Source organism: Neofelis nebulosa, chromosome 9 (genome assembly GCF_028018385.1).
Source record: "Neofelis nebulosa isolate mNeoNeb1 chromosome 9, mNeoNeb1.pri, whole genome shotgun sequence".
Lineage (NCBI taxonomy): Eukaryota > Metazoa > Chordata > Mammalia > Carnivora > Felidae > Neofelis > Neofelis nebulosa.
The window spans coordinates 95,959,623-95,984,349 of record NC_080790.1 but is presented as its reverse complement, the minus strand read 5'-3'; the positions used below and the strand labels follow the sequence as shown (position 1 = coordinate 95,984,349).

The 24,727-nt window shown below is 42.6% G+C and overlaps 1 protein-coding gene across 1 annotated transcript in view; it reads right to left on the bottom strand.

Annotated features, from left to right (window-relative positions):
* Nucleotides 1–22,773, bottom strand: part of RALGAPA2 (Ral GTPase activating protein catalytic subunit alpha 2) — a 324,808-nt gene extending 302,035 nt beyond the window's left edge. The window contains exon 1 of the mRNA XM_058684743.1: nucleotides 22,522–22,773. Within this exon, the coding sequence (XP_058540726.1) occupies nucleotides 22,522–22,627 (106 nt within the window). The 5' untranslated portion in view covers nucleotides 22,628–22,773. The remainder of the gene's footprint in view (nucleotides 1–22,521) is intronic.
* Between the last annotated feature and the right edge of the window lie 1,954 nt (nucleotides 22,774–24,727).

Here is a 24,727-nt window from a genome sequence, read left to right as displayed (position 1 = left end):
GGGCCAGCAAGTCCATGAAGAGATGCCTCCAAGTATAACACATCTTCACTTCCATTAAAGAAGAAAAAGCAATAAAAAATGGAACTAAATAACAGAGGCTGCCCCACTGATAACAAACTTCTGTCAACAGTAATCTATGCTAACCAGGATGCAGGCAGGGACTCCTTTTCCTGACATTAGCAAGTAGGTTTTAGAACCTCCTGTGTATGCAGTACTATGCCAAGGGCAGGTAAATGACCTGGAGCTTCGTACCTGGTAAGGAGGTAAAATCTACACAATGAAGCCCTTTCAAGACTCAGCAAGTAATCAGGTCATAAGACAGCAGGTATGCTGACTGTGCCTCAATGGTAAATTAATGCTTTCATCATTATTATTATTATAGAGAAACACACATCTAAAAAATGCATCTATTTACGGACCTAAAAATATCCCTTATACTGATTATATACAAATACAAAATCCTGGTGTGAATGAAATGCTAAATCACATAGCAGATGAAAGGTTCAGCTCCAGTGCTTCAGGACTCTGAAACAAGATCTGGTCAAGGACGTCATGTGAAAAGTCTGGTGGAAAAGGATGAGTTGGCAGTTGGGCCTAGACATCCCCCAAAGTCAGCTTGCAAGTAAGGACACCTGGCCTGACACCCCACTCGCCCCACACCCCACCAGGCGAAGTTATTTCTAGAAGTTCTGCAATGTCTTGAGAACTAAAAGATCAAAGTCCATCTGCAAGCATACTTTTTCTAATGCCATAGAGAGTTCAAATTTCAGAAAAACTCTCTCAAGTGCCATGTTTTCAATCCACATCCACTTTTAGGTATAAACATCACTGGACATATTTGACATAAAATTATTCCTGGAGTCATCCAGAAGTTAAGCAATAATGTACTGAAAATAACCCTTACTCCACCCCACCCCACCCTTGCTCCTATACAATACCCAGCCCCTACTCCCTACCTCCCCACCACAAGCTGCTTGACACCAGACTCAACAAGAAGACAACCATTAGATTAGGCACACACCAGGGATGTCCTTTCTGGCAGTCCACCCTGGTTTCCATCTATGTCTGTAGAAATCCAAGCTTCCCACATCACCCACATCTCTGAATGTCACCTCTATACGGCTCTGGGAATCACCTAATCTCACCCCAGCTTCCTAGCCACAGCTTTTATACTCCCTGTATCCAATAAAGCTTACCAGATACCCCTCCTCCACCACATCTGTAAAGGTCTCCTTCCGTTCTAGCTCTACCTAAAACCTGGAGCCCCTTGAGGAGCCTGCTTCCCTGCAGACTATAAGGTAAGCCTCCCATTCTCCTCCACCACCACTTACCACTTGGCCTAAAATGAGGTCAGTGTCCTCCCTGCAATATCCAGACCATTGCAGTGCTTCCCCTCACATACATGGATACTTCCTTGCTGCTCACACAACCAATCCACACACCAACTAGCCCACCCACCCAAGCTGCACAGACTGTTCCACTCACCCCAGCACACTCTCAGAAGATTTCAGAACCTGGATCACTCTTTCTCTTGTAACTAGCACTAATTTTGGCATTTATAGAGGTGATACCTGACCTTCTCACCCCTAATGAGACTGTCCTCCAGTCTGACTCTGGCTATGCATTCCCCCCCCAACAGCCTAGACCCACTCATTGCTTGTCACTTCCCCACATCTGGGTTCTCCATCTCAGTCCTTTCTCCTGCAGCCTGCCATTTCTTCTCATCCTGCTCACCCCTTCTAGAAACCTAATTCCAACAACTTTTCAACCCTACTGGGTCCTTGAACCCAATGACCCCACCATGCAGTCACTATCTATTCTCTGTCTCAAGTCTTCACTTCTTTTTTTCCCCCTAATTTGGTTTCCATAACCCATCTTTGCATTTACCATTCATGCCTCCCCTTTTCCCTTTCCATATTCACTCAAGAGAACCCCAGTCTCAGTTTTGACCTCCTTAAATCAACTGAATGTATTTATATGAACACAGGCCATGTGCTACATATAAAAAAGGATTTTTAAAATTGTTTTAAATACTGAATATATGTGAAAGAATAAGTTTCATATATATGTAACTTGTGATATATAATAATAAAATGAACACTTTAAACCTAGTCACCCAACAAAGGATCCAAGCCAACCAGGCTTTTGCTCCACCATTCAAGCGAACCCCATTCACACTGTTAATCCAATTTTGAGTCTTCTCCAGGGCCAACAATAAATACACACGTGCTTCTATGCCCAAGCACCATCAGCCTGGCCCAAGAGAAGGAAAAGGCCACTAGAACCCTGGCATAGCTTCTAGAAGCATGCTGGGGCCTAAACTACATATTCTTATTTGCAGAAAACGACACAAACTCATCTTTCAGCTTTGCTGATAGTTTTGTTTCTTATATATGTTACAGCCATGTTGTATATACCACTTACTCTGTAAAAAATTTTTTAAATTCTTCCCTAAAAATATATATGTATTCAAAATTTTATTATACTGGATGACTTACTTCCATAGATGTTCTCTATAGCATTAGCCTGAAAAGTAAAATTGGCCTATAGTGACACTGTTGGTTTCCCTCCAGCCCCCCACCCCAGTCACTTCCAATTTCCTCTTTCTGACAGAGCCTCTATTTGTTCAGGGCTCATCCTCCCCCACAAAGTCATGTCCTTCAGAGAGGCTGGCCTGTCCCCGGCCCCAGGACACCAGACTTGATGCTGCTCAGCCAATTATGGTGCCAACATACCCCTTGCCAGTGATATGTTTAGGCTCCAGCCTGTGACCCAACACTAGTCAATAAGAAATGGGAAGCACTTGGATGGAGAGGTCTGGAAAAGATTCGTTGTTTTTAAAGAGACACAAAGAAGTATTTCTTTTTTTCCTGCCTCTGGATGTTGTTCTATTTGGGTGCAATGCTTGTAATGGCTGCAGACATTTTGCCACCTTGAGGACAAACCTGCCACACTGAGGATACCAAGGATGGCAAGGCAGGGAGGCAGAGAGAGTCTGATCTGTCAACACCACAGAACTGCTGAATGAACTAGCTGACTCTCGGGCCACTCTGCCTTGGGACTGCTTTTACAGGAGGAAAAAAAAAAATCCTTATCATTTACATTTATATATGAGTTTTCTGTTACTTGCATCTGTTACTTGGATCCAAAAACATCCTTGTAAGTACTGAAATAAAATCTGACAGTTGAACAGGAAACAATTATTAGTATGATTGAAGAGGCTGGAAAAGATATCCATCCTACTTCATTTCCTAAGATGTACAATTTTCATTCCTTTATACCCATAAGGTAAACTAGATATAGAAAGCAAAATTCTTAGAAGTCAGGAAGCTATTAATGCTTTGTTATCCAGGACTGATAGTCCCTGTGTAAAAGTAATTCTGTATAAAGATGTACCCCAATTACCTAGTGCTAAAGTTTTTAAAAGTAGAGCTATTTTATTTAAATATTTTAACATGTTTCTCAACTGCAGGATTCTAAGACTTGGTTTTTAACTGATATGAAGTACCAACATAATAAAACATAAACATACACCAATGAATTACACTATTTAACCAAATGTGCTTTACACACATTTGAATATATCTTTTCCTTCAGTAGGAATCAAGTTTCATCAAACTTTTTAAGTCAGTGCAAAACTGCTTTTACTTTTCTTAATCTGAATTGGGGCTAGCCTAAATTACAGTCAAAACCACTCACCAGGGAGTTAGAGACAGAAATAAAACAGACAAAGCAGGAGCTAGCTGGTAACCTCTACCTCTCCTCTAATAACTAAGGAAGGAGAAAAGTGGTGATGAGGGCAGAGAGAACCATCTTACTTAAGTCTTCACTTCCTGATATGGAATAATGTCCAAGGAGTTTTAAGTCCAAAATTTAGGATTAGACCATGTATAATGACTCTTCATGTAAAACTGTTTATGTATGTTGCACACCCAAGACAGACACAGAGAGAGAGAGAAACAGAGAGAGGAGGATGCACATAAGCGAGAGAGAACACAGAAAACATACTGACCAAAATTCTAACAATGGTCATCATGAGACTGCAGAATCTGAAGAGCCTTTGCATACTTTGATTATTTTTTGCTTATCTGTATCATTCAAATGTTTATAATGAGTACATTAAATTTCATAACCAAAAAGTTATGCATGACAGCGTGGATGGAACTTGAAGGCTTCATGCTAAATGAAATAAGTCAAACAGAGGGAAAAAATGTATCCAATGATCCTGCTTGTATGTGGAATCAAAAAAACAAAAAAAACAAAAACAAAAACAAAAACTAGCCAAATTCATAGAAAAAGAGATCAGACTTGTGGTTACTAGAGAGGGGATGTGGGGGTGGGGTGGGGAATTGGAGAAAGGAAAAAATATATAAACCTATCTTTTATTTTGGGGGAGAAAAAGTTGCCATAATGTTTTGGAAAAAGATCTTTTTCAGATCTTTTTCAAAGTCTGACTATTTACCATAAAAAAAGAAAAGAACAACCCAGCAGACATGACACCAGACCATAATGTTCTTCAAACGTGTCATACTTTCCAACTTTGAAGTACACTCAAGACCCACACAATATATAAAATAGTATCTTTTCCAAGACCAAAATGCCCCAAAACTGCAAGTAATTTAAATTTCCCCTGCTCAACACTGTAATGAAACTTATTCTGTAATAACATATACATTGTACATAATGCCTTGTAATGATCTAGTTATTGAGGACTTTTGCTGTCTTTAAGGAAAGCTGTGGTTCTGTCATTTACCAAAAACTGTAGAAAAATAATAGAGCCAGGTAAGAAGAAATTATCTCTGCCCAGCCACTCAATAACTTGTACTGAGTAGGGACAAACAAATGTGTGACATCCCCAAATGGAAAAGGTGATGAAATTTCAAATCCGGATAAGGTTCATTTCTAAGACCTGGTAGTCTTAGCATACATTAAGTCATGTTTCTTCATTCTGTGTAAACCTGGAACTGACAAGCAACTGCCAGAACAGAATTTCCATCTGTACACACCTAGCAACATCACTTCGTAAAAATCACGTGTTTTCAATTAACACTGAGCTAGCGATCAAGGCTCCCTCAGGCCTTTCCATGAAGAAACACAATATAAAGTACAAATGGGGCCCTAACTTAGCCTGCACCTGAAATGGAGCCAACCACTGGCTTTTCTTGGCAATCATTTATAAAGATAAATTAATATTATACTGACAGATCAGCATTATCCTGTGCTCATTCTTTTTCAGCTGCTAGCAGATCTCCATTTTTTGTCAACATCAGGGGTACTCTCTAATGTCTCTGCTCTGTGCCTCTTACTAGAATTTGGGGTAACACAGCAAGCCTGCCTCCATACTGTTACAAGCTTGGGCTGCTGTGTGGGCCCCATCACATGGCCCCACTGCAGTCTAGCTTCCCTGTCCCATGGGCTGCAGTGTTCTCCTCACTACTCACTTCTGCAATAAGGCCAGACACAGGCCACGTGTGCTCTACCTTCCTCAGAACCTGGGACTACCCTGTCATGGCTTCCACAGCCACTCACTTTTCTTCCCCGGCACCACTTCTTTTTCTTACCTCTTCCTTTTTCTGTCTCTAGCCACTGCTCAGTATTGGGACAAAGGACAGGACTTCTAACAAAATGAGCCAAAAGAAAATAAAGCTTTCTACAAAGAAAGGTCTTAAAGGTCAACTCAGGTCATACCCCTGCTCTTACTTCCCATGGGGCTCTCCATTTTACCTTATAAGTCCTCCCTGAGACCTACAAGCCCCACCTGGTCCTACCCTTTCCTCCCCCACTCCCAACTCCTCCAACTCTATAGACTTCCACTAGATTCTCAAGCGTATTTATGACTTGGAGCATGCACACTTTCTGTGTGTGCAGATTCTTTCCAGGAATTACTGTTCCTTCTGGAACACTATTCCCAGAAACAATCACCAAGCTATGCCCTGCTTAACCCAGGTCTTGACTCTAAACCCCTCTTCAGAGAGGCCCTCCCTGACCCAGCTGTCTAGACCAACATACAAACATCCCTATCAAGCTTCATTTTCCTATAATCATTACTTGCAATTATATCATACATTTACTTGTTATTTCTTATTCATCTCCCTTAATAGAATCTCATGAAACTGGAGCTTCATTTGGCAAATAGCAAGTCCTCAGTAACTATTTGTAGGAATGACCTAAAAACAAGGTATACTGTCTAACACAGACAAAACTCAAGCAAGGGTGGTCAATCCATTTATTAGAACAGTAACCCTTACTTCCCTCAAATTAGATAAACCTTCAATTGTAACTCCCATAGTCTTAAGTAGAACTTACAGAATGTCATGTAAGGTTTTCTCAATGATCTAGGATTATTAACACAAAAGGCAATGCCCTTGTGACATACATGGGGATGAGCAGAGATATTAGCAGTATTATTTTCTGTGGGAATGTATCAGTATGCCTTTCCAGAACTATTCTCAGAAATATATGAGCCAGAATGAGACTCAGTCCTCAGGAAAAGGACAAATGATATACAGGCCAGCCAATCAGAGTACTCCATCTCCCTCACCCAGTGTTGGTACAGGAATGGGCACATGACCCAAGTAAAGCCAATCAGAGTAGTCTCAGGACCTGGCGCCCTACGGGAGGAGCCACTAGCTTTCGGGGACCATCTCTCTTGCACCTGGCAGAGTCAACCTAAGAATGAAGCAGAAGCACAGAAAACAAACAAACAAACAAACATGGAACCAAGAGTGGAGAGGAGTTATTTTTCATCAAGGGAGAGTAAAAAAAGAGAGTGGACATGAGAATGAGTGAGTTCCCTGGACTCCACTCACCTCCCTGTCAACAGTCATACATACTTAAAGATAAACGTTCCCCTAGAGTAGTTGTATGTATCATTAAGTCCCCCTTTTCTCAAGTTAGTTTGAGTTTCTGCCACATGCAACCAAGAGCTCTGACTAGTATAAATATGTTCAACATATATAGTTGACCCTTGAACAGTGCAGGGATTGGGGGTATCTACTCCCAGCAATGTAACAAATTTTGACTCCCCAAACTTAACAGCCTGTTAACCAGAAGTCTCACTGATAACATGAACAGATAATTAACACACATTTCATATGTTGTATATATTAAATACCATATTTTACAATAAAGGAAGATAGAGAAAATAAAATGTTACTAAGAAAATCATAAAGAAGAGAAAAGACATTTACAGTACTATTGCACAGTTATCGGAAAAACCCCATGTATAAGTGGACCGATGCAGTTCAAACCTGTTGTTAAGGGTCAACTGTACTACCATTCTGGTGGAGCAGAATAATTTTAAAAAGCAAAAAGATCCCCCAGCTAGTTACACACCCAGGTGGTTGTCAGGGGCTGAAGAGAAGAGGGAATAAGTGACTGCCTAATGGTTACAGGGTTTTCTGTTGAAATGATGAAAATGTCTGGACTAAATAGAGGTGTGATGATTGCACAGCACTGTAAGTGTCCTAAATGCCACTGAATTATTCACTTTCAAATGATTAATTTTATATTATGTGGAATTCACTTCAATAAACAAAATTTTAAACAAGAAAACAATGCTGCAATGCATTTCTTAATAGCCGTTAATTATATAATTTCTTACAAAAGGAAATTAAATCAAATGATATGTACATTTGTTTCATTCATTCAGCAGCTATTTATTGAGCACCTACTATGCACTAGGAAGAGGGCCAAGGGATATAGGGAGAACTAGGGAAGGAAGGGAAACAGGAATTCAGCCTGAGGCTGCCAAGTGAACCTGAAGACATCTATCCTCACTGCCTGAGTCCCAAAGAAGCCACACGTGCCCCCAAACTCCCTCATTTTGAAGTCCAAATATTCCTAACAATGAAAGGGGGCACTGGGCTTAAAAATGGACTTGAGTTTTTAGGATCTGACCACAGGTAGACAGGGGTCAGTAGTACCAGGAAAAGACCTGCAGTTTCCTATGTAGTCATGGTGGATCTGAGTCCGGGACCAGCTGCTTCCTAAGGCAGTACCTATGACTCTCTACCCCAAGCCTCCGCATGTTCATCTTTCAAATGTTATTGTGATTAAGAGAAAGCTCTGTCATCAGGCACACCTGAGGTGGAATCCTGACTTGGCTACCACAGGGCCACCAGCCTGTTTCTGTTATGGGGAATGTGTGTCTATAATTTTTCTGTAAAATGGGAACAACAGGCTACCAACCTCATTTAGTACTGGGAGGGCAAGCACTATGGGGAAAACTAAAGGAGTAGGAAGGGGACAGTGAAGGAAGAAGAGTCTAAAGGCCCCCATCTGGCATAAAGTCCTGCCCTAAGTCTTATCTATTCATGTTTTAATCTTCTCTTTTACTGTCATAAAATATGCATACTATTCAAGTGCTTTCCCCTCTCTAGGCCTCAGTCTCCTCCATTTAAAAAGTGAAGGGTTGGCCTAGAAGAAATTTGTTGCTTAGCCTCTATTCAAATGCAGCTGACTGTAACATTGGAGGATTTTCTGTACTTCTCTTGAGTGTGACTTAGCAGTTTTTTATTTGCAGAGCATTTTAACAGTCAGTCATCACGGAGCAATATCCAGGTACGCATTTTATCAGGAAGGTAAAAGGAGGGGTGGGCAGGGGACACAGGCTGCAGCCAGGAGAGGACAGACCAGGCATGGAGCATAGCATGCCAGGAGCTGCAGAGGCTGCTTTCCAACTCAAGCACCAAAGAAGCCTATTGTATGGCTCCCACTGTATCTAGAAGTCTCGTTAAGTTTGTTTTACAAGTCTTTTTTGACAAGTGAGGCCTTTAAAACATGTTTCCTCATTGTACAGAGGGTGAAGTTCAATCCAAACATTTGTCTACAGAAGAAACTGGGAGGATCCAACTGCCAGGGGACCATCATAAACTCCACTCACACCCGGGGGCCCCAGGAAGGAGTGCTTCTTCAGGAGGCCCTGATGGTGGTTCTGCTCTTTTCTCCAAATGTAATTGCTTTTGCCTTCTGAATTTAATAGAGGTTCCAAAATTGATTGCTGATTTAGAGCATCTCACAGCGTTATGTTGAATAGTGAAGATAATGCACTGAAAATAATCGACACAATGGTTCGGTGCAATGGTTAACAATGTCCGTTTCAGTAGGCAGGTGTACTTGCCCTGAAGGGTAGTAGCAGCTGGCTCTGAGGATGCCTTCAAGACCACAAGTCTCAGGCAGATGGAGATGGAAGTCTGCAGCTGGGCAGAGTTTCAGGCATTTTGGCCAAGGAGCAGATGGCAGCCAAGGCCAAGGAATAGGTAGCAACTGGCACACAAGACTCCTGCCATAGCAGAAACCTGTAAATTTGACTTCAACAACATCAGCCTTGTGCATCTTTAGGCATAAACCTGCTGGGGAGACATGGTCAATTAGATGTCTGGGCTTTAGTGCAGCCATGAATATAAGGCCAAATAGTCTGTGTCCTTCCCCTTCTTCTTGTGATGATGTGAGGCAAAAAGATGCCCATGTGATGTCACAGGTGAGATGGATGACACAGGCGTTGTGATGTCAGGTCACTGAAGGCTACTACTGACCATCTGACGATTCATCACATGGAGGCACATCTGCTTCCTGACCAGGGATGACGTGGTTACTGAAACTGTGGAACGCAAAACCGCAGACAGAGGGAAGACTATGGGCTCCTGGGTGGCTCAGTTGGTTGAGCATCCAACTTCTGCTCAGGTCATGATCTCCTGGTCCTGCATTGGGTTTGCCGCAGCTTCTGATCCTCGGTTCCCCTCTCGCTCTGCCCCTCCCCCACTCACGCTCTGTCTCTAGCTGCCTTTCCCTAGACTTCAACCTTCATCTATCCTTAGGGGAAGGAATAAAGGCCAGTAGCTAATCTTGAAGAATCTGGAATCAGATTACTGCATTTAAAACCTGACTTCACCGCTCACACTGGTCTTGTGATCTCAAGCAAGTGTCTTAATATTCTGGTCCTCAGTTTTCCCACCTTTGGATGGGTGTGGAGTTCTGAGCCTGGGGCACTTGGTTGGCTCAGTTGGAAGACTGTGTAACTCTTGATCTCAGGGTCGTAAGTTTGAGCTCCATGTTGGGTGTAGAGATTACTTAAAAAAGAAAGAAATAGGGGCATCTGGGCGGCTCAGTCAGTCAAGCATCCAACTCTTGATTTCATCTAAGGTTCTTGATTTCATGGTTCTGTGCGTTTGAGCCCTGAGTCAGGCTCTGCTCAAATGATTTGTACATTTTAAGACGACTGGCATATTCCAACAAATTACTCTTCAGAAAGATCATACCAAATTATAGTCCTGTCAAAGGTGTGTTGGAAACAGGAGAAATCATTCAGGGAAACACACACACACACACACACACACACACACACACACACCAGCAACTTTGCTAAAAATAATAGGTATATACATTTTAATTTATAAGTTTATATATTCTGGGGCACCTGGGTGGCTCGGTTGATTGAGCGTCCAACTTTGGCTCAGGTCATGATCTCACAGTTTGTGAGTTCGAGCCCCGCACTAGGCTCGCTTCTGTCAGTGCAGATACTGCTTCAGATCCTCTGTCCCCATTTTCTCTGCCCTTCCCAGGCTCATGCGCTCTCTCGCTCTCTCTCTCTCTCTCTCAAAAATAAATAAACATTTATAAGTTTATATATTCTAGATAACTGAAGAGTGGCATATAAAACAATGGGTCTTGTCATTTCTTCATCTGTGACATATATACATACATTTTAAACATTATAATTTTTCTTGTTGATATGTAGGAGCTCTCTGTGTATTGACGATATTGAGGATATAACTATATCCTCTAAGTTTTAAATATTTGTCCAGTTCATTACTTTTTACTTCAGTTAAAAGTGATGTGGATGTGTCCATGTATATATTTATTTTAGGAGCAGGAAAAGAGGAACTGAACCCCTTCTCTCAAACATAAACAGCTGTAATATGATACACACACACATACACAAAGACTAGGTGATGTTTTTACTTCTACCTAAGACTTCAGCATAAGCTCTACTATGTCAAGCCTAACTAACACAAACACATCTCCACCTTATCAGATATAAAGTCCATGGGAAAGAGAAGTCTACATTGTTTGCACCAGAAATGTGACCAGACAGAAAACACATCAATCTCTTTAAAAAGTTGCAAAGAAGCAACATGTCATCTGTTCCCCTCTCTTCCATGCAGTCTTGAAAATACTATCAAAGATTTCATTGAAAGAATTTTCACTAGTTATACCAGGTCCATTTTTGGGATAGTGACTCAGTTTTGGTTTTTACCAATTTACAATAGTGTAAATTGTAAAATTTTAAAATAGTGTCTTTCAAATTGTTTCCAAGAAAGAATATCTAGGGTACTTGCCTAAGCCTTCCCCAAGCCCATCCTTACCAACAGCCTCCTTGTCCTGCTGCCCTCCACCCCCAAACTCTTTTCCCAACCTCTTCTCCCTTTAGTCCACACAAACAGTCCTTTCTTACAGCTGTTCCCCCTTGGGATCAGAGGGGAGGGTCTGATAATGAGTACATGTACACAAGGGAGGAGGTTAGGGGACTCTCTCAGGAGACCTTAATTCATGGTCTCAAATAATTAATTTTTTAATGTTTATTTATTTTTGAGAGACAGAATGTGAGCAGGGAGGGGCACAGAGACAGGAGGAGACACAGAATCCAAAGCAGGCTCCAGGCTCCGAGCTGTCAGCACAGAGCTGGACATGAGGCTCGAACCCACAAACCGTGAGATCATGACCTGAGCTGAAGTAGGACGCTTAACTGACTGAGCCATCCAGGCGCCCCTTGAATCATTACTTTAATGATGGGAACATCTGGCTTGTGAAAACAATCTTTGGGTCAGGAAGGCTTTCAGGAATTTTTCAAAACATCCACACAGGTGGCTGCTACTCCCCCACAGACTTACATCCATCTATGTGGGAAATCACATTTTGGTGTGTTTTTTTTTTTTCAATATTTATTCTAGATTTGGACTGCAAGCTCTGGCATCCCCAATGCTGTGTATAATGCCTGACACATGTTGTGTCTAAATAAAAAATAACTGTTAAATGAACAAGGGGACTCTGGAGCCCAGCTGCCTGGGTTCAAATCCTAACTCTGTCATTTATCAGCTGTGTAAACTTGGACAAGATTCTTAACCTTTCTGTGTCTCATCTGTAAAATGAGGATGATAATATTACCTATCCCACTTGGGAGGACTGCATGAGTTAATGCATGTGAAAGTATTTCTGGCAGTGTGTGGCACATGGAAAGTGCTGATTAAATGTTAATTATTATGACTATAAATAAGGAAGTATGTTACCAAAAGGAATCAACATGAACAAGAAGCTCTTCATGTTCTCAATGTATTTATCATCTAGTAGAGGAGATCTGGCAAAACACAACTAAGTACAATAGGCAAGCAACGCCAATGAGAGGTTCCAAGTGCTATGGGAATTCCGAGAAAAGATCATCTCAGGACAGACGGACAAAGAAAGTTCACGTGGAAGATGTAGTGTGCTCATGCTGTTTCCTGGAAGGGTTTTACGTGGTAGGATGGGCAACACCTTCTGGGGAAAGGGATGGTATGTCAGTTGGGGCTCCCTAAGAAATAGACACCAAGATAGGATTACACCTGCAGGAGATTGATCAGGGGAACTGTCTGTGAAGGGGGAAGACCTGAGAAGGCAAGGAGAGGCTTCACCACAGTGAAGGTCTGACCCCTGCAAAGGAGAGGGAAAAGAAAGAGGGCTGGGGAGGAAGAGTCTCAGATCCAACTCAGTTGTGAGACGGTCTTGACCACACCAATGGGGAGTCCTCAAGTCAAGGTCACTCTTCAGAGGCATCTGGGTCTTGCAGGAATTAACCACATTAGTAATCTCTTGCTCAGTAATTGCAAGTAGCCCAAGAGAAGCTCAGCTTTGGCTGAAATGTTGTGGTGAATCTAGAAGGCAGCAGCTAGATATCAAGTCAGTCATGCTGCCCCCAGTAGGGATGTGAGTGGTGCATTCTCATAGTTGCCAAACTGGGCACAAGAAACGTCACTAGTACCTATGTGTCCTTGAAACCATGGTTGAGTTTCAGTGAATATGTGCCATCACTTAAAATCAAACGCATGACAATATCAAAGGGCTCCTTATCTTTTTAAACTAAACCACATTTATAAGAGCGAAATTACGTATCTACAGTTAAAAATTAGAAATACTTTTAAAATATCTTTCAGATGTGGTTTCAGTTTCTAAAAGAAGACACAAAGCTGGTTATGAAATATCTCTTCTGTAAAAATCACAGTTAAAAACTTGAATTGGGCATTCAGAACATACTCAGAAACAAAGCTTGACTAAGAATCTAGAAGGTAAATCCTTTCTGAACTGGTTGCTTAAGGAAGCATATCGATCCAATGAGAATGTGAGAAAACATTTTGCAAAGGCGTAAGGTGCCACATGAATATCAGTGCAATCAAGTTACATCTTGTGTGAGGTTAGGTCACATTAAAGGCAAAAATGGAGATCAAAATTGCACCTGACAGGTCAGATGGTCCCGCAGTGAGAGGTGTGAGGGAAAGAAGACCACTGAGAACACAGTATGTCCCTGGTCCTGCCTGATGTTGCTCTGGGGTACATGGTCACTGAGCAGAAGGGCAGGCAACATCTGCACTACACACACACACACACACACACACACACACACGTACATTTCCCCATTTGTGGCCAAGCATTTAATACAGAAGTTAAATATATTTATGAGATGACTCCACAGAAGAACAATAAGAACAGCAATCTTACAGATTACAATATTTCCTTTATTTAAGGGGAAACATGGCACAGGAAAGGGAAGAAGACATCCTCAATTCCTATCACTACACCAGCAAGAAAACTAACTCAGCAGTTGACAATACCTCTTACTTTCCCAGAGAAAACAAAAGCCATGGCATGAGAGCTCCCACTGCAGACCATACTTTACTCCATTTTTACCCCCTTTCTCTCCACAGTTTCTTCAATTTTACTCTTTTATTAGTTCCTTCTCCTACATACGTAAGCTCAACTTTGCTCAGCTCTTAAAAAATATAAGAAGCATATCTACACATATGTACCCACCCACCCATCTCTGATCTGGTATTTCCCCCTCTCTTTCAGGCATATTAATCTGTATTCTTTCCATTTCAAGACCCAGAAATATGACTCAAACTGGCTAAGCAAAAACAGGGTGTTACCACCACCTGCAGCTGAGAAGTTCAGGGGTGGAGATAGCAGACATGGCTGAACCTCTCGCTCAACAGGGTCCAGTGGGCTCTTCTCGCCCTCCATGTCTCTGCCCTGCTTCTCTCTGAGTATGAATTCAATTTGAGGCAGGTGCCCTTGACACTGGGGAAAGATGAACACTAGCAGCCCATGCTACACCCTCATGGTTTGCAATCCAAAAGGATGGAAGCTCTCACTCTCCCGGCACCCGTGTTCCAAATCTCAGGAAGACTGAGACTCCCAGGCCATTCACCAAGGGGACACATCGGGGACCCCTATTCTATACTCAAGTCTTCCTGGTTCCCAACATCTACCCACACCACAGGATAAAAGCCACTGTACTTAACTCCATGTGGCCACACCATTACCCTCACACAAGTCCCTCCCTCTGCAGTCCCCTTGTCCCCAACTTCTCCTCCTGGGAAACCCTGTATTTGTTATTCCGAACCCACCTCAGACCTCATCTCCCTCAGGAAGCACTGGCGACCTCTCCAAGGCCAAGAGGCCTTTTTGCTGTGCCTCTTCTGCACCTTGTGTGGCCACCTCTGCAGCTTTACCCGCTCTATAGAGGCACTAACTCCTTCATGCCAAATGTAGTTGTTTATGTGTCTGCATGTCCTATTAAACCGTTAAGTTCTGGGCTTGTGCCTTATTGACCTCTGAATACACAGCCCTCCCGCAAACAGACAGACACATACACATGCTTACTCACTCACACTGTTGAAAACATGTCTGTGGAACTGAAATTTTTTAAAATTCCAAAGACAAGATAGATCTTTACTACATTTATATGTTATTCTTAATTTTACAGTACAATAACTTATATCCCTCCTTTAAAGGATAATTTTAAAATCTGGGGCACCTGGGTGGCTCAGTCACTTAAACATCTGACTTCGGCTTAGGTCATGATCTCACGGCTTTGACCCCCACATCGGGCTCTGTGCTGACAGCTCAGAGCCTGGAGCCTGCTTCAGATTCTGTGTCTCCCTCTCTCTCTGCCCCTCCCCTGCTTGTGCTCTGTCTCTGTCTCTCAATAATAAATAAATGTTAAAAACATTTTTTTAATAAAAAAAGAATAATTTTAAAATTTAAATTGATGGGCACCTGGGTGGCTGAGTCGGTTGAGTATCCTACTCTTGATTTTGTCTCAGTCTATGTTGGGCTCCACAAAGAGCCTGCTTGGGATTCTCTCTCTCCGTTTCTCTCTGCCCCTATCCTGCTTGCATGTGCAAGCACACTCTCTCCTCTGTCTCTTAAAATAAACATCTTTTAAAAATTTAAATGGAATGAATTTGCTATTTTGAAAGTGAAATTTTTTAAATAAACAATTCTCTACAATTTTATCTATGGAAAGATAAGTACTCTAAACAGCTAGTAAAAGTATTCATACCCAATTGCCAGTAACGCACTTACAAAATAAATAAATAAATAAATAAAAATAATAAAAGTTTACATCAAAATACGCTAGGCTTATCAATGATCTCTCTTCCTGGAAGTGGTCCCAAACAAAACATCTGAGCTCAATCAGACTCTTACCCTAGGTTCTTCCTTCTCACATCAGAACTACAGACATCCTCAGGGCACATGGGTGGCTCAGTCGGTTAAGCGTCAGACTTGGGCTCAGGTCATGATCTCACAGTTCGTGGGTTCGAGCCCCGCGTCGGGCCCTGTGCTGACAGCTCAGAGCCTGGAGTCTGCTTCGGATTCTTTGTCTCCCTCTCTCTCTGCCCCTCTCCCACTCGCACTCTGTCTTTATCTCTCAAAAATGAATAAACATTAAAAAAAAATTAAAAAAAAAAAAAGAAGAAAAAGTACAGACATCCTCAAGCCCTAGAGGCAGGGATTGGTATATCTGCACTTCACGTATGTGTCTAAAGTTCATTTTATATTCCAGAGGATACAGATACTAACAGATACTAACATTTTAATGTTAGTAATTGATAAAAAAATTAGCAAAGGGAGCATATGGCAAAATCACTTTGCTTCAAACAAGGTTAAATGAGGGAGACCACACTAAGACTGGCTGAAGAGCCTGAAATTGCACCTCCGACTTTGCTCTGGTTGTAGAGTGTCCTTTGGCAGTAATGTCCATGCAATATTGTACCACCTGTTAGGCCTGCCCAGGGCACAGAGAGGCCAATGAACAGAAAAACACAAAAGGAGTCTCTTTATCTTCTGCCATGCTGAAATCAAATACAGCCTCAAGTCTCCCTAGAAGAATCTAGTAAAACAGAAGAAAGCAGCACAAGTCAAAGCAACATTTTGGGGGGACATGCAAAAACCCTTGGGCTTTTGTTTTTATGTTAACATTCACTGTGGTGGGTAAATATATTATCTGACATGTAAATATACTTCTGAGTCAGGTAACTAGCAGAGGCATAAAATGGGCTTCATAATCAGGAATCCTGGCTCTGCTACTTATGGGCGGGGTGTTAACAGACAAGTAGTTAAGCGCACTGAGCCTTGGTTCCCTCATCTATAGGTTGAGAGTAAGAGCCTCCTACCTTCATCAGAGGTTGTGGGAAGATTCGATGGAAACATGACGACGATTGACAACCACATCGTAGCTTTTATCCTCTTATTAAGCTCCAGACCCCATGTCCAACAACCTCCCAGACATTTCCACTTGGATCTTGCCTTTTGCTCAGACTCAACACCCATAACACCAAACTCATCTTCCCCTATCATCAGCCAGGATCTCCTCCCAACTCCTCTGGTCCTATCCCTGACACTCTTACTCTCCAAAATGCCTACCGCCAATTATCAAATTACACAAGTGTGTTTATTGCTTGTCAGACAACAGTGGAAATGGTAGTCTCAATCCTTGCTGTTAGCAGGCTCATTGGGAGCAACACTTAGGAAAACACAGTGAATCGAGTTATAAACACGTTCAAACCCAGCAATTTGACTTCAGTGGAATCTGTCCTGAGGAAATAACACAAAATACAGAAAAAGCTGCTTCCCAAGGTGTTTACAGTGGTATTATTTACATCAGAGAAAGAAAGAGAAAGTAAGGAAACAATTTAACCATCCAGGAAATGGTAAGCTAACTTACCCTGCACAGTTTCAACAAATGTTTGTAGTTAATAAAAATGAGAGGGAGAAAAAAGGTACAAAAATGTTAATAAGAAAATAAGTTTAAAAGGCAACATTTAAAATTCTAAGTGAGGGGCACCTGGGTGGTTCAGTTGGCTGAGCGTCCAACTTTAGCTCAGGTCATCATCTTGCAATTCCTAAGTTCAAGCACCACACTGGGCTTGCTGCTGTCAGCCTGTCAGTGCTGAGCCCACTTTGGATCCTCTGTCCTCCTCTCTCTGCCCCTCCCTGACTTGTGCTCTTCCCAAAAATAAATAAATATTTTAAAAATAAATAATAAAAATAAATAAAATTGCTTAAGTGAACTTGTCCCTACCTAAAACAATAGTTGAAATATACCAAAATATTCCATGTTACTCTGTCCATATATAGAGAGCATTTGAGAGAGACTGCTCTCTCCTCTCTGGTTTCAAATATTTGGCCCAAACCCTGATGTCTCATGATTAGACTTGACTGACTATGGCCTCTCATCCCAGATCTCTTCTCCTTCAGATTGATCACTCCTCACCTGGCTTCTGCAAACCTCAGTTTCATTTCTTTACTTAGACAATCACTAGTTCCTGCTGCATTGGTCCTTTGTAATCCTGCCCCTCCTCTCCATTCGTGGAGCATCTCATTTCAGACCCTTATAATCTGCTTCTTCACTGCCAGTAGTGTCACCCCTCCCCTCCGGTCCATCTTCCTGACTCTGTTGACAGGCAGCTCTCAAGTCTTATCATTTGACCTACTAAGAGTTCTTCAAGTGGGCCCTCTCACCTCCAAGATAAGACATGAGTTTCCAACTCAGACAAACAAGACCTTTTCTGATCTGGCCCCCCAACTGCTCCAGCTTCTGCCAGTCAGGCCACCACTCCTTTCCCCCACCAGTATCCCCCAGTCCAACTCACCGTTCTGCCCCCACCCCTGGCCTACACAGCACTGTAATCACTCATCTGACACTGTGAACACCCTCGGGGCAAGAGTTCTAGCACTCTATCTCAGGACCAACATTACTCGATTCCCTCACCAGACAGGAGGAACTGGCAGGTTGGTTGGTGTTCCTCACCTTTACACATCATTGCCATGCATATTTTCACTGCCAGCTTCCAGGTCCCCTTGCTTGGAACTGTCCTCCCCCTGCCCTTCCCAAATTCTAACCTTGCTCTGTCCAGTATGTAGCCACTAGCCACATGTGGCTGCTAAGCTTTTAAAATACAGTTGGTTTGAAAGGAGATGTGCTATGAGTATACAACACACACTAGATTTCAAAGACTTGGGGTAAAAAATATTATTTTATATTGATTACCTGTTGATACAATACATATTAGATCTGTGGGATGAAATAAAATGTATTATTAAAATTAATTTCACCTGCTTCCTTTTACTTTTTTTTTTTTTTTTTTTTTTTAAATTTTTTTTTCAACGCTTTTTATTTATTTTTGGGACAGAGAGAGACAGAGCATGAACGGGGGAGGGGCAGAGAGAGAGGGAGACACAGAATCGGAAACAGGCTCCAGGCTCCGAGCCATCAGCCCAGGGCCTGACGCGGGGCTCGAACTCACGGGCTGTGAGATCGTGACCTGGCTGAAGTCGGACGCTTAACCGACTGCGCCACCCAGGCGCCCCTCCTTTTACTTTTTTAAATGTGGCTACTAAAAAATTTTAAATTAAACATGTGGCTCACATTATATTTCTATTGGACAGAACTAGTCTAACCATCGTTAGGGCCCAGGATGACTAAAACCTCCTTCAAGATGTCCTTCTCTTTGTGCCACTCTTAATGATCTTTTTTGACCCCTTGAAATCCTATATTGAAGTCCACCATAAAAGCCACTATCTAAGTACATACCATACTATATGCTTACTAATTACATCAAGTCTTCTTGCTACATCAATGCCATTTCTATTTTAGGACTCAGAACAGACACTCAACTTTCAATTAAACATGGAATCTTTGCTGGGGCAAGATAGCAATACAGAGAATTTTTTTGGTTTCTGTTTTGTTTTGTATACTCATTTACTTTCCCACCGATAATGTCAACAATGCAGGGAGAATTGGAAGTCAGGGGACCTAAGAGCTCATGGTTCTGTCTGTGATTAACACAATATATACAGATCATTTAGTACATCGCTTGGCCCCTTGTAAGGTCTGCCTGTGCCTCAGTCTCCCCCTTTGTAAAATAAAGTTAATAATATCAGACCAATCTACAATATGTAGCCAGGTTAAAGTAGCTAAGCAAGTTCTAACTTGAACCATTACCATGACTGAGAAAATTCTACTTTCCACAGTTCATTGTGTGTTTCTTAGCCAGTTTTAGACTAATTTTTATAAAGAGAGAACAAATTCACAGCAATTATCAAAATACAAAGGGGGGAGTGGGAAACTACCTATCAAAATACTTGTCCTATCCTATTAATGATGGGAGGAAAGTAATGGTAAAGGGAACTGTTATATGCCTGCTCCAAGCTGAAGTAGTTTATATATTAAATCATAATAACCTTTACAAGGCAGACATTACCATACCCATTTGACAGAGTAAAGAAACTGAGGTTCAAAGACAGGCTAGGTAACTAACCAAAGTGATGAAGCCATAACTGCAAATCCAGGTCAGTGGTATCATCTTTCTATGTAAAAAAAAGAACACCTTTATTATCACTTGACGATAAAATATGTGAAATGCAAGAGTATTACCTGAATATGCAAATAAAAATACAAAAATAATGTATATTCAATTCCTTCAAATAGTTTTCTTAATCTTGGCCAATTCCTATCTTTCAGATCAAGAGGCCATTTTTTTCTAAATAGGCTTTTTCTTAAAGTAGCAAACACGGGGCATCTGGATGGCTCAGTCGGTTAAGCGTCCGACTTTGGCTCAGGTCATGATCTCACAGTCCATGAGTTTGAGCCCCGCGTCGGGCTCTGTGCTGACAGTTCAGAGCCTGGAGCCTCTCTGACCCTCCCCCGTTCATGCTCTGTCTCTCTCTGTCTCAAAAATAAACATTAAAAAAACTTTTTTTAAAGTAGCAAACAAATAGGGTATATGATATGCTAGCAACAAGTACATTAATGTACTGTTTTTCTTTAAGGCTTTTAATTTTTTATATATGTATCTATTTTGAGAGAGACAGAGAGAGAGAGAGAGTGAGTGAATGCACAATCAGGGGGAAGGGGAGAGAGAGAGAGAGAGAGAGAGAGAGAGAGAGAGAACCCCAAGCAGGCTCCACACTTGGCACCGAGCCTGATGCAGGGTTTGATCTCACAACAGTGAGATCATAACCTGAGCTTAAATGAAGAGTAGAAGCTACACAGGTGCCCCTTTCTTTGAGGTCTTTAAAACATAGTTGTTAGCAAAAGTTTACATTAGACATTACAAGTAGAATTCCTCAGACACATTTACAAAAATCTAGTCCCTATGGATAAAGATTGCAGCAATAAAGTAAACTGGATCATTCCACAAACAAATGCATCAACAAGAAACCTAATATCAAAGAACCTCTCTTTGTTACAAAACTGAGGTCATTATGAGCTCAATGAAATGAAAAAGAAAGTTCCTCAAAATAGGATATGCACCTTAAAGTGAAACCTCAATTACACAGCCTTGAAAACTAACTTTCTCAGAATGGTAACAATGTACTGTATATCTCTAAGAAACCAAACTGATCTAGGTTTAATTGATTCTGCCTTTACAAAATGTAGCCAACTTAATCCTGCAGACTTGGAAAGAACAAAAGTTCAAATTCTCTACCACAGGAAAACTTCCAGAGAACCAAATGCTTTAAAATACTGTTCAAGTCTCCTTTATCAAAAATGTCCCTGCAGTAGGTGTTAATCAGTCACTACTAAAAACTCTGCACAATGCAAGCTGTGTGTGCATGAGATTTTACTACAGGAAGCAGACAGTTCAGTTTACCAAGGACACCACATTTCACTTTCAAAAGTCTTGAAAACTAATCCCTCTAACAGTAAGTAACTAATTTATATTTCATTCCAAACCGAACAAGATAGTGTAATCTCAAGGAATTCGAGATTGTGAATAACTTCACTTGGAGAAACAAGGTAGGTGTGTGTTTTCTCAGAGATGCTTCACAGAATATAAATAGAAATACTTAGCAACTTTTAATCTCATGAACAAGATCTTTATTTAAAATTCTCACATATAAAATGAATTCTTTTACGCCATATCTCAAGTGATAGGCACATTAGACTATGTGTCCTAAATCAGGTGATTTTTGCTCATTTTAAGAATACAAAACACATCTAGAAGAAACAAGGTGTTCTTTTCTCACACCCCCACCCACGCAAAACACTATAGACAGCACAGGTGTTTGGTCCTTAACAAAAGTTAAGACTAAGTAGGTAAGAAAACAAAACAAAGCACAGCCTAGCAAAGCAGCTACAGATCACATGCAGCAGGTGACAGGAAGCCTTGTGGACACCTCACACCCACAAGGATGAGCTTCATCACAGGTCAACTGCAGGGCCCCCAGGGCTCCACAGAACCTCCATCCAGCAGTCCATAAAAACGAAATAAGGCAAAGAACTATCACTGTCATCTTGGCAATAAAGAAGCAGCAGCCTCCTTGAACCCAGGAAAGCCACCCTTCCCTCCAAGAAGACAGGAGGAGTCCCCCTTCACACCAAGGACACAAAGAAACCTAAGCAGTCAGACCAAAAATAAAAATAAAAATAAAAAGAGCATGGGAAGAGGGATGACAGCTAAATTTAATTTATCCTGGGAGCACTTCATGTCTCAGTCTATTTGAAGACTCCAACTCAAAAGTAAAAATAAAATTTAAGGGGAGCGGGCCCACGAAAGAGATGACAGTTCAATTAAGTCTGTGCTGGGAACACTTAGGAGACTCAGGGTGTCAAGAGTCCAAAATTAAAATTAAAAAATGGGAGAGGAGGAGACAGTTCAGTGTGTGTGTGTGTGTGTGTGTGTGTGTGTGTGTGTGTGTGTGTAGCACCTGGAGTCCAGGATTTGCTGGGGAGGGAAGAGTCAAGGCTCCACCGGCCTCGAGGTGACCCGGCACGAATCTGGGGTAAATTTACACTCTGGGCGACAGGGCAGAGCCCGAGGGCCAGAGTGCCCGCTGTTGGGGAACAATGCCGGGCGCCAGAGAGGAGGGTCTGACGCCGCCCCCCCAACCCCCGATGCCGTCTGCATCCCAGTCCCGACCCTCGTCCGGCCCGCGTCTGGGCAGGTGCCCCCAAGCCCGTCGCCCCGGCTCACGCCTCACCCAGCAGCGCCCGCAGGTGCTTCAGGCGGGTCAGCACGTCCTTCTTGGGGTCCAGCACCTTCTGGGTGGACTTCTTCACATCCCCGTGGCTCCTTCGGGAGAACATCCCGCCGCGGGAAACCCGAGCCCCGCCGGCGGGGCAGGAGGCGCCTGCGCCGCGCGAGTCACCGCATAAGGTCCGGGCCGGCGCGTGTCGCGCGGGCCACTCGCCGCCCCCCGCCGGGCCACCGCCGCTACCGCCGCCGCTTCAGCTGTGGCTCCAGGAAGAAGGGGCGGGCCGGGTCCGGCGAAGGGCGGTGCAGGAAGGCGGTGTCGACGCGGAACCGACGGCCCCGCCCCGCAGAGGTGCGGGCGGGCCCTTCGGGCGCGGCGCAAGCGCGCGCCTTTCGGACCCGCCTCGCGGGGACGCGCCCGGAGCGCAGAGTCGGCGCCGCGAATCACAAAGAAGCTTGCCCCTTGCACAGGCTGTACTACAAGTCCCAGAATGCACTGCGAAAAAGTCCTCCAATCAGGCTGGCGTGTCTTAGGCACGATGGGAGTCAATGGGTTAGGTCTGAGCACGTTCTTCCTCTTCAACAGGCCGTGTGCCGCAAGTTCTCCAGGGAAATGTAGTTGTGCAGGGGGAGAGGCGACGCGACTTATGTTTCCAGGGTTCCCCAAGCCGCTGGACAGCATCCGCCAACCCCATCCAGAGAGGCCCAGAGCTCCCACACTTTCACTGCTTGGTGTGTGCTACCCACCCAGTTCACTCTAGTGCAACGTGAACCACAAAAACATCTCAGTAAGAAAAGTTTCAAGGCTTTTAAAATGCAAACCATTTTCCGTTTTGTCTCAGGATTCACACCAGGAAGCGAATCGATGTCCCTCGACAGTACTAAAATTGGAGCTCCAATTTCACACTAAAATGAATGGCTTTGACAGCAGGAAGAGCATCCCCAGACTCTGGGTGAGGAGTCCAGCCAGTCCCCTTGGTTCCTGGGACCCAACTTCACTTAGGGTATAAAGTTCCCTTGCTCCTCAGGATCTTGTCTCTTGCTTTATATAGGAAGTGCACATTCTCTGTGTTGTGCAAGGCTGCATAAGAATCCAGTAGCAGAACCAGAAATAGAACCTGAGGGACCTGACTCTCAGGCCGGTATGCTTTTTAAGGCTAAGTGCCTGTAACCTCAAGCAAAACTTTGAGATGAAGGATGGCCTGGAGATTTCTTACAAGAGATCTGTAGCGTTACTTACTGGCATCTGGATCCTTTGATGCTCCAAATTTTGACAAAATTTGAGCAAGTACTTAAGCTGGCTGTTTAAAACCATGTGGTTTCCATCCAATTAGGACAACACAACATTTTCTCATTCAGGGGAACCTGTAACTTGGGGCAAGATCTGGAAATTTGCAATGCTTTGTATTCTCATAACTAGCATGATATTTAGACTCGAAGCAGTCAATAAAAGTTTGTTAAATAAGATGAATAAAGAGCTAAAATAGTCCTATTTATCTCATCCAAGCATGCAAAAACATATCTTCTGGTTGCTAGAGCCTTTCTTTATTTTTAGAGTTGTCAAAATAGCATTGATAGAATGAGAACATATTCATGCAAAGAAATATTATTCAGCTATAAAAATATATATTCAGCTATAATAAACCCAATAACATGGGTGAACTCAGATCCAGAGATGGAAGCCCCACACCCAGGATGATGTCAGCCTGGGTACCCAGAGAACATCTCAAAAAGGGCCACAAACCCTCCAAGACTGTTGCAAGAGAGAAATAACCTTTTCTTTTAAAGCATTTTAGGTGTCTTTGTCACAGCAACTTGGACTGTACCTGGTTGTACATAGTATGTCAGAGTATTCACTGCCCCATTCCTTTAGAAGAAGATACCTTTGATTCAAAAAAATAGGATGGACTTAGGGAATTCAAACTTTCTATTGTAGAGCAAGCTGTCATTGTAATCAAACATTTATGGAGCATCTGCTGTGTACAAGGTATGAATCTAAACCTTGAGGATAAAAAGATGTATAAGATACAGCCTCCTGACTTCCAAGGCTTCCAGTCTAGTCAAAGGGCAGAACAACTGAATAAACGAAGAGATAAATGACAACGTACAGTAAACACGTGACACTGCCAAAACTTGGTAGTACCAGAAGCAGGCATTCATGCACTAACTTCATCTCATCCATTATATCTAGCCTTTATTTGATGATGAAAATG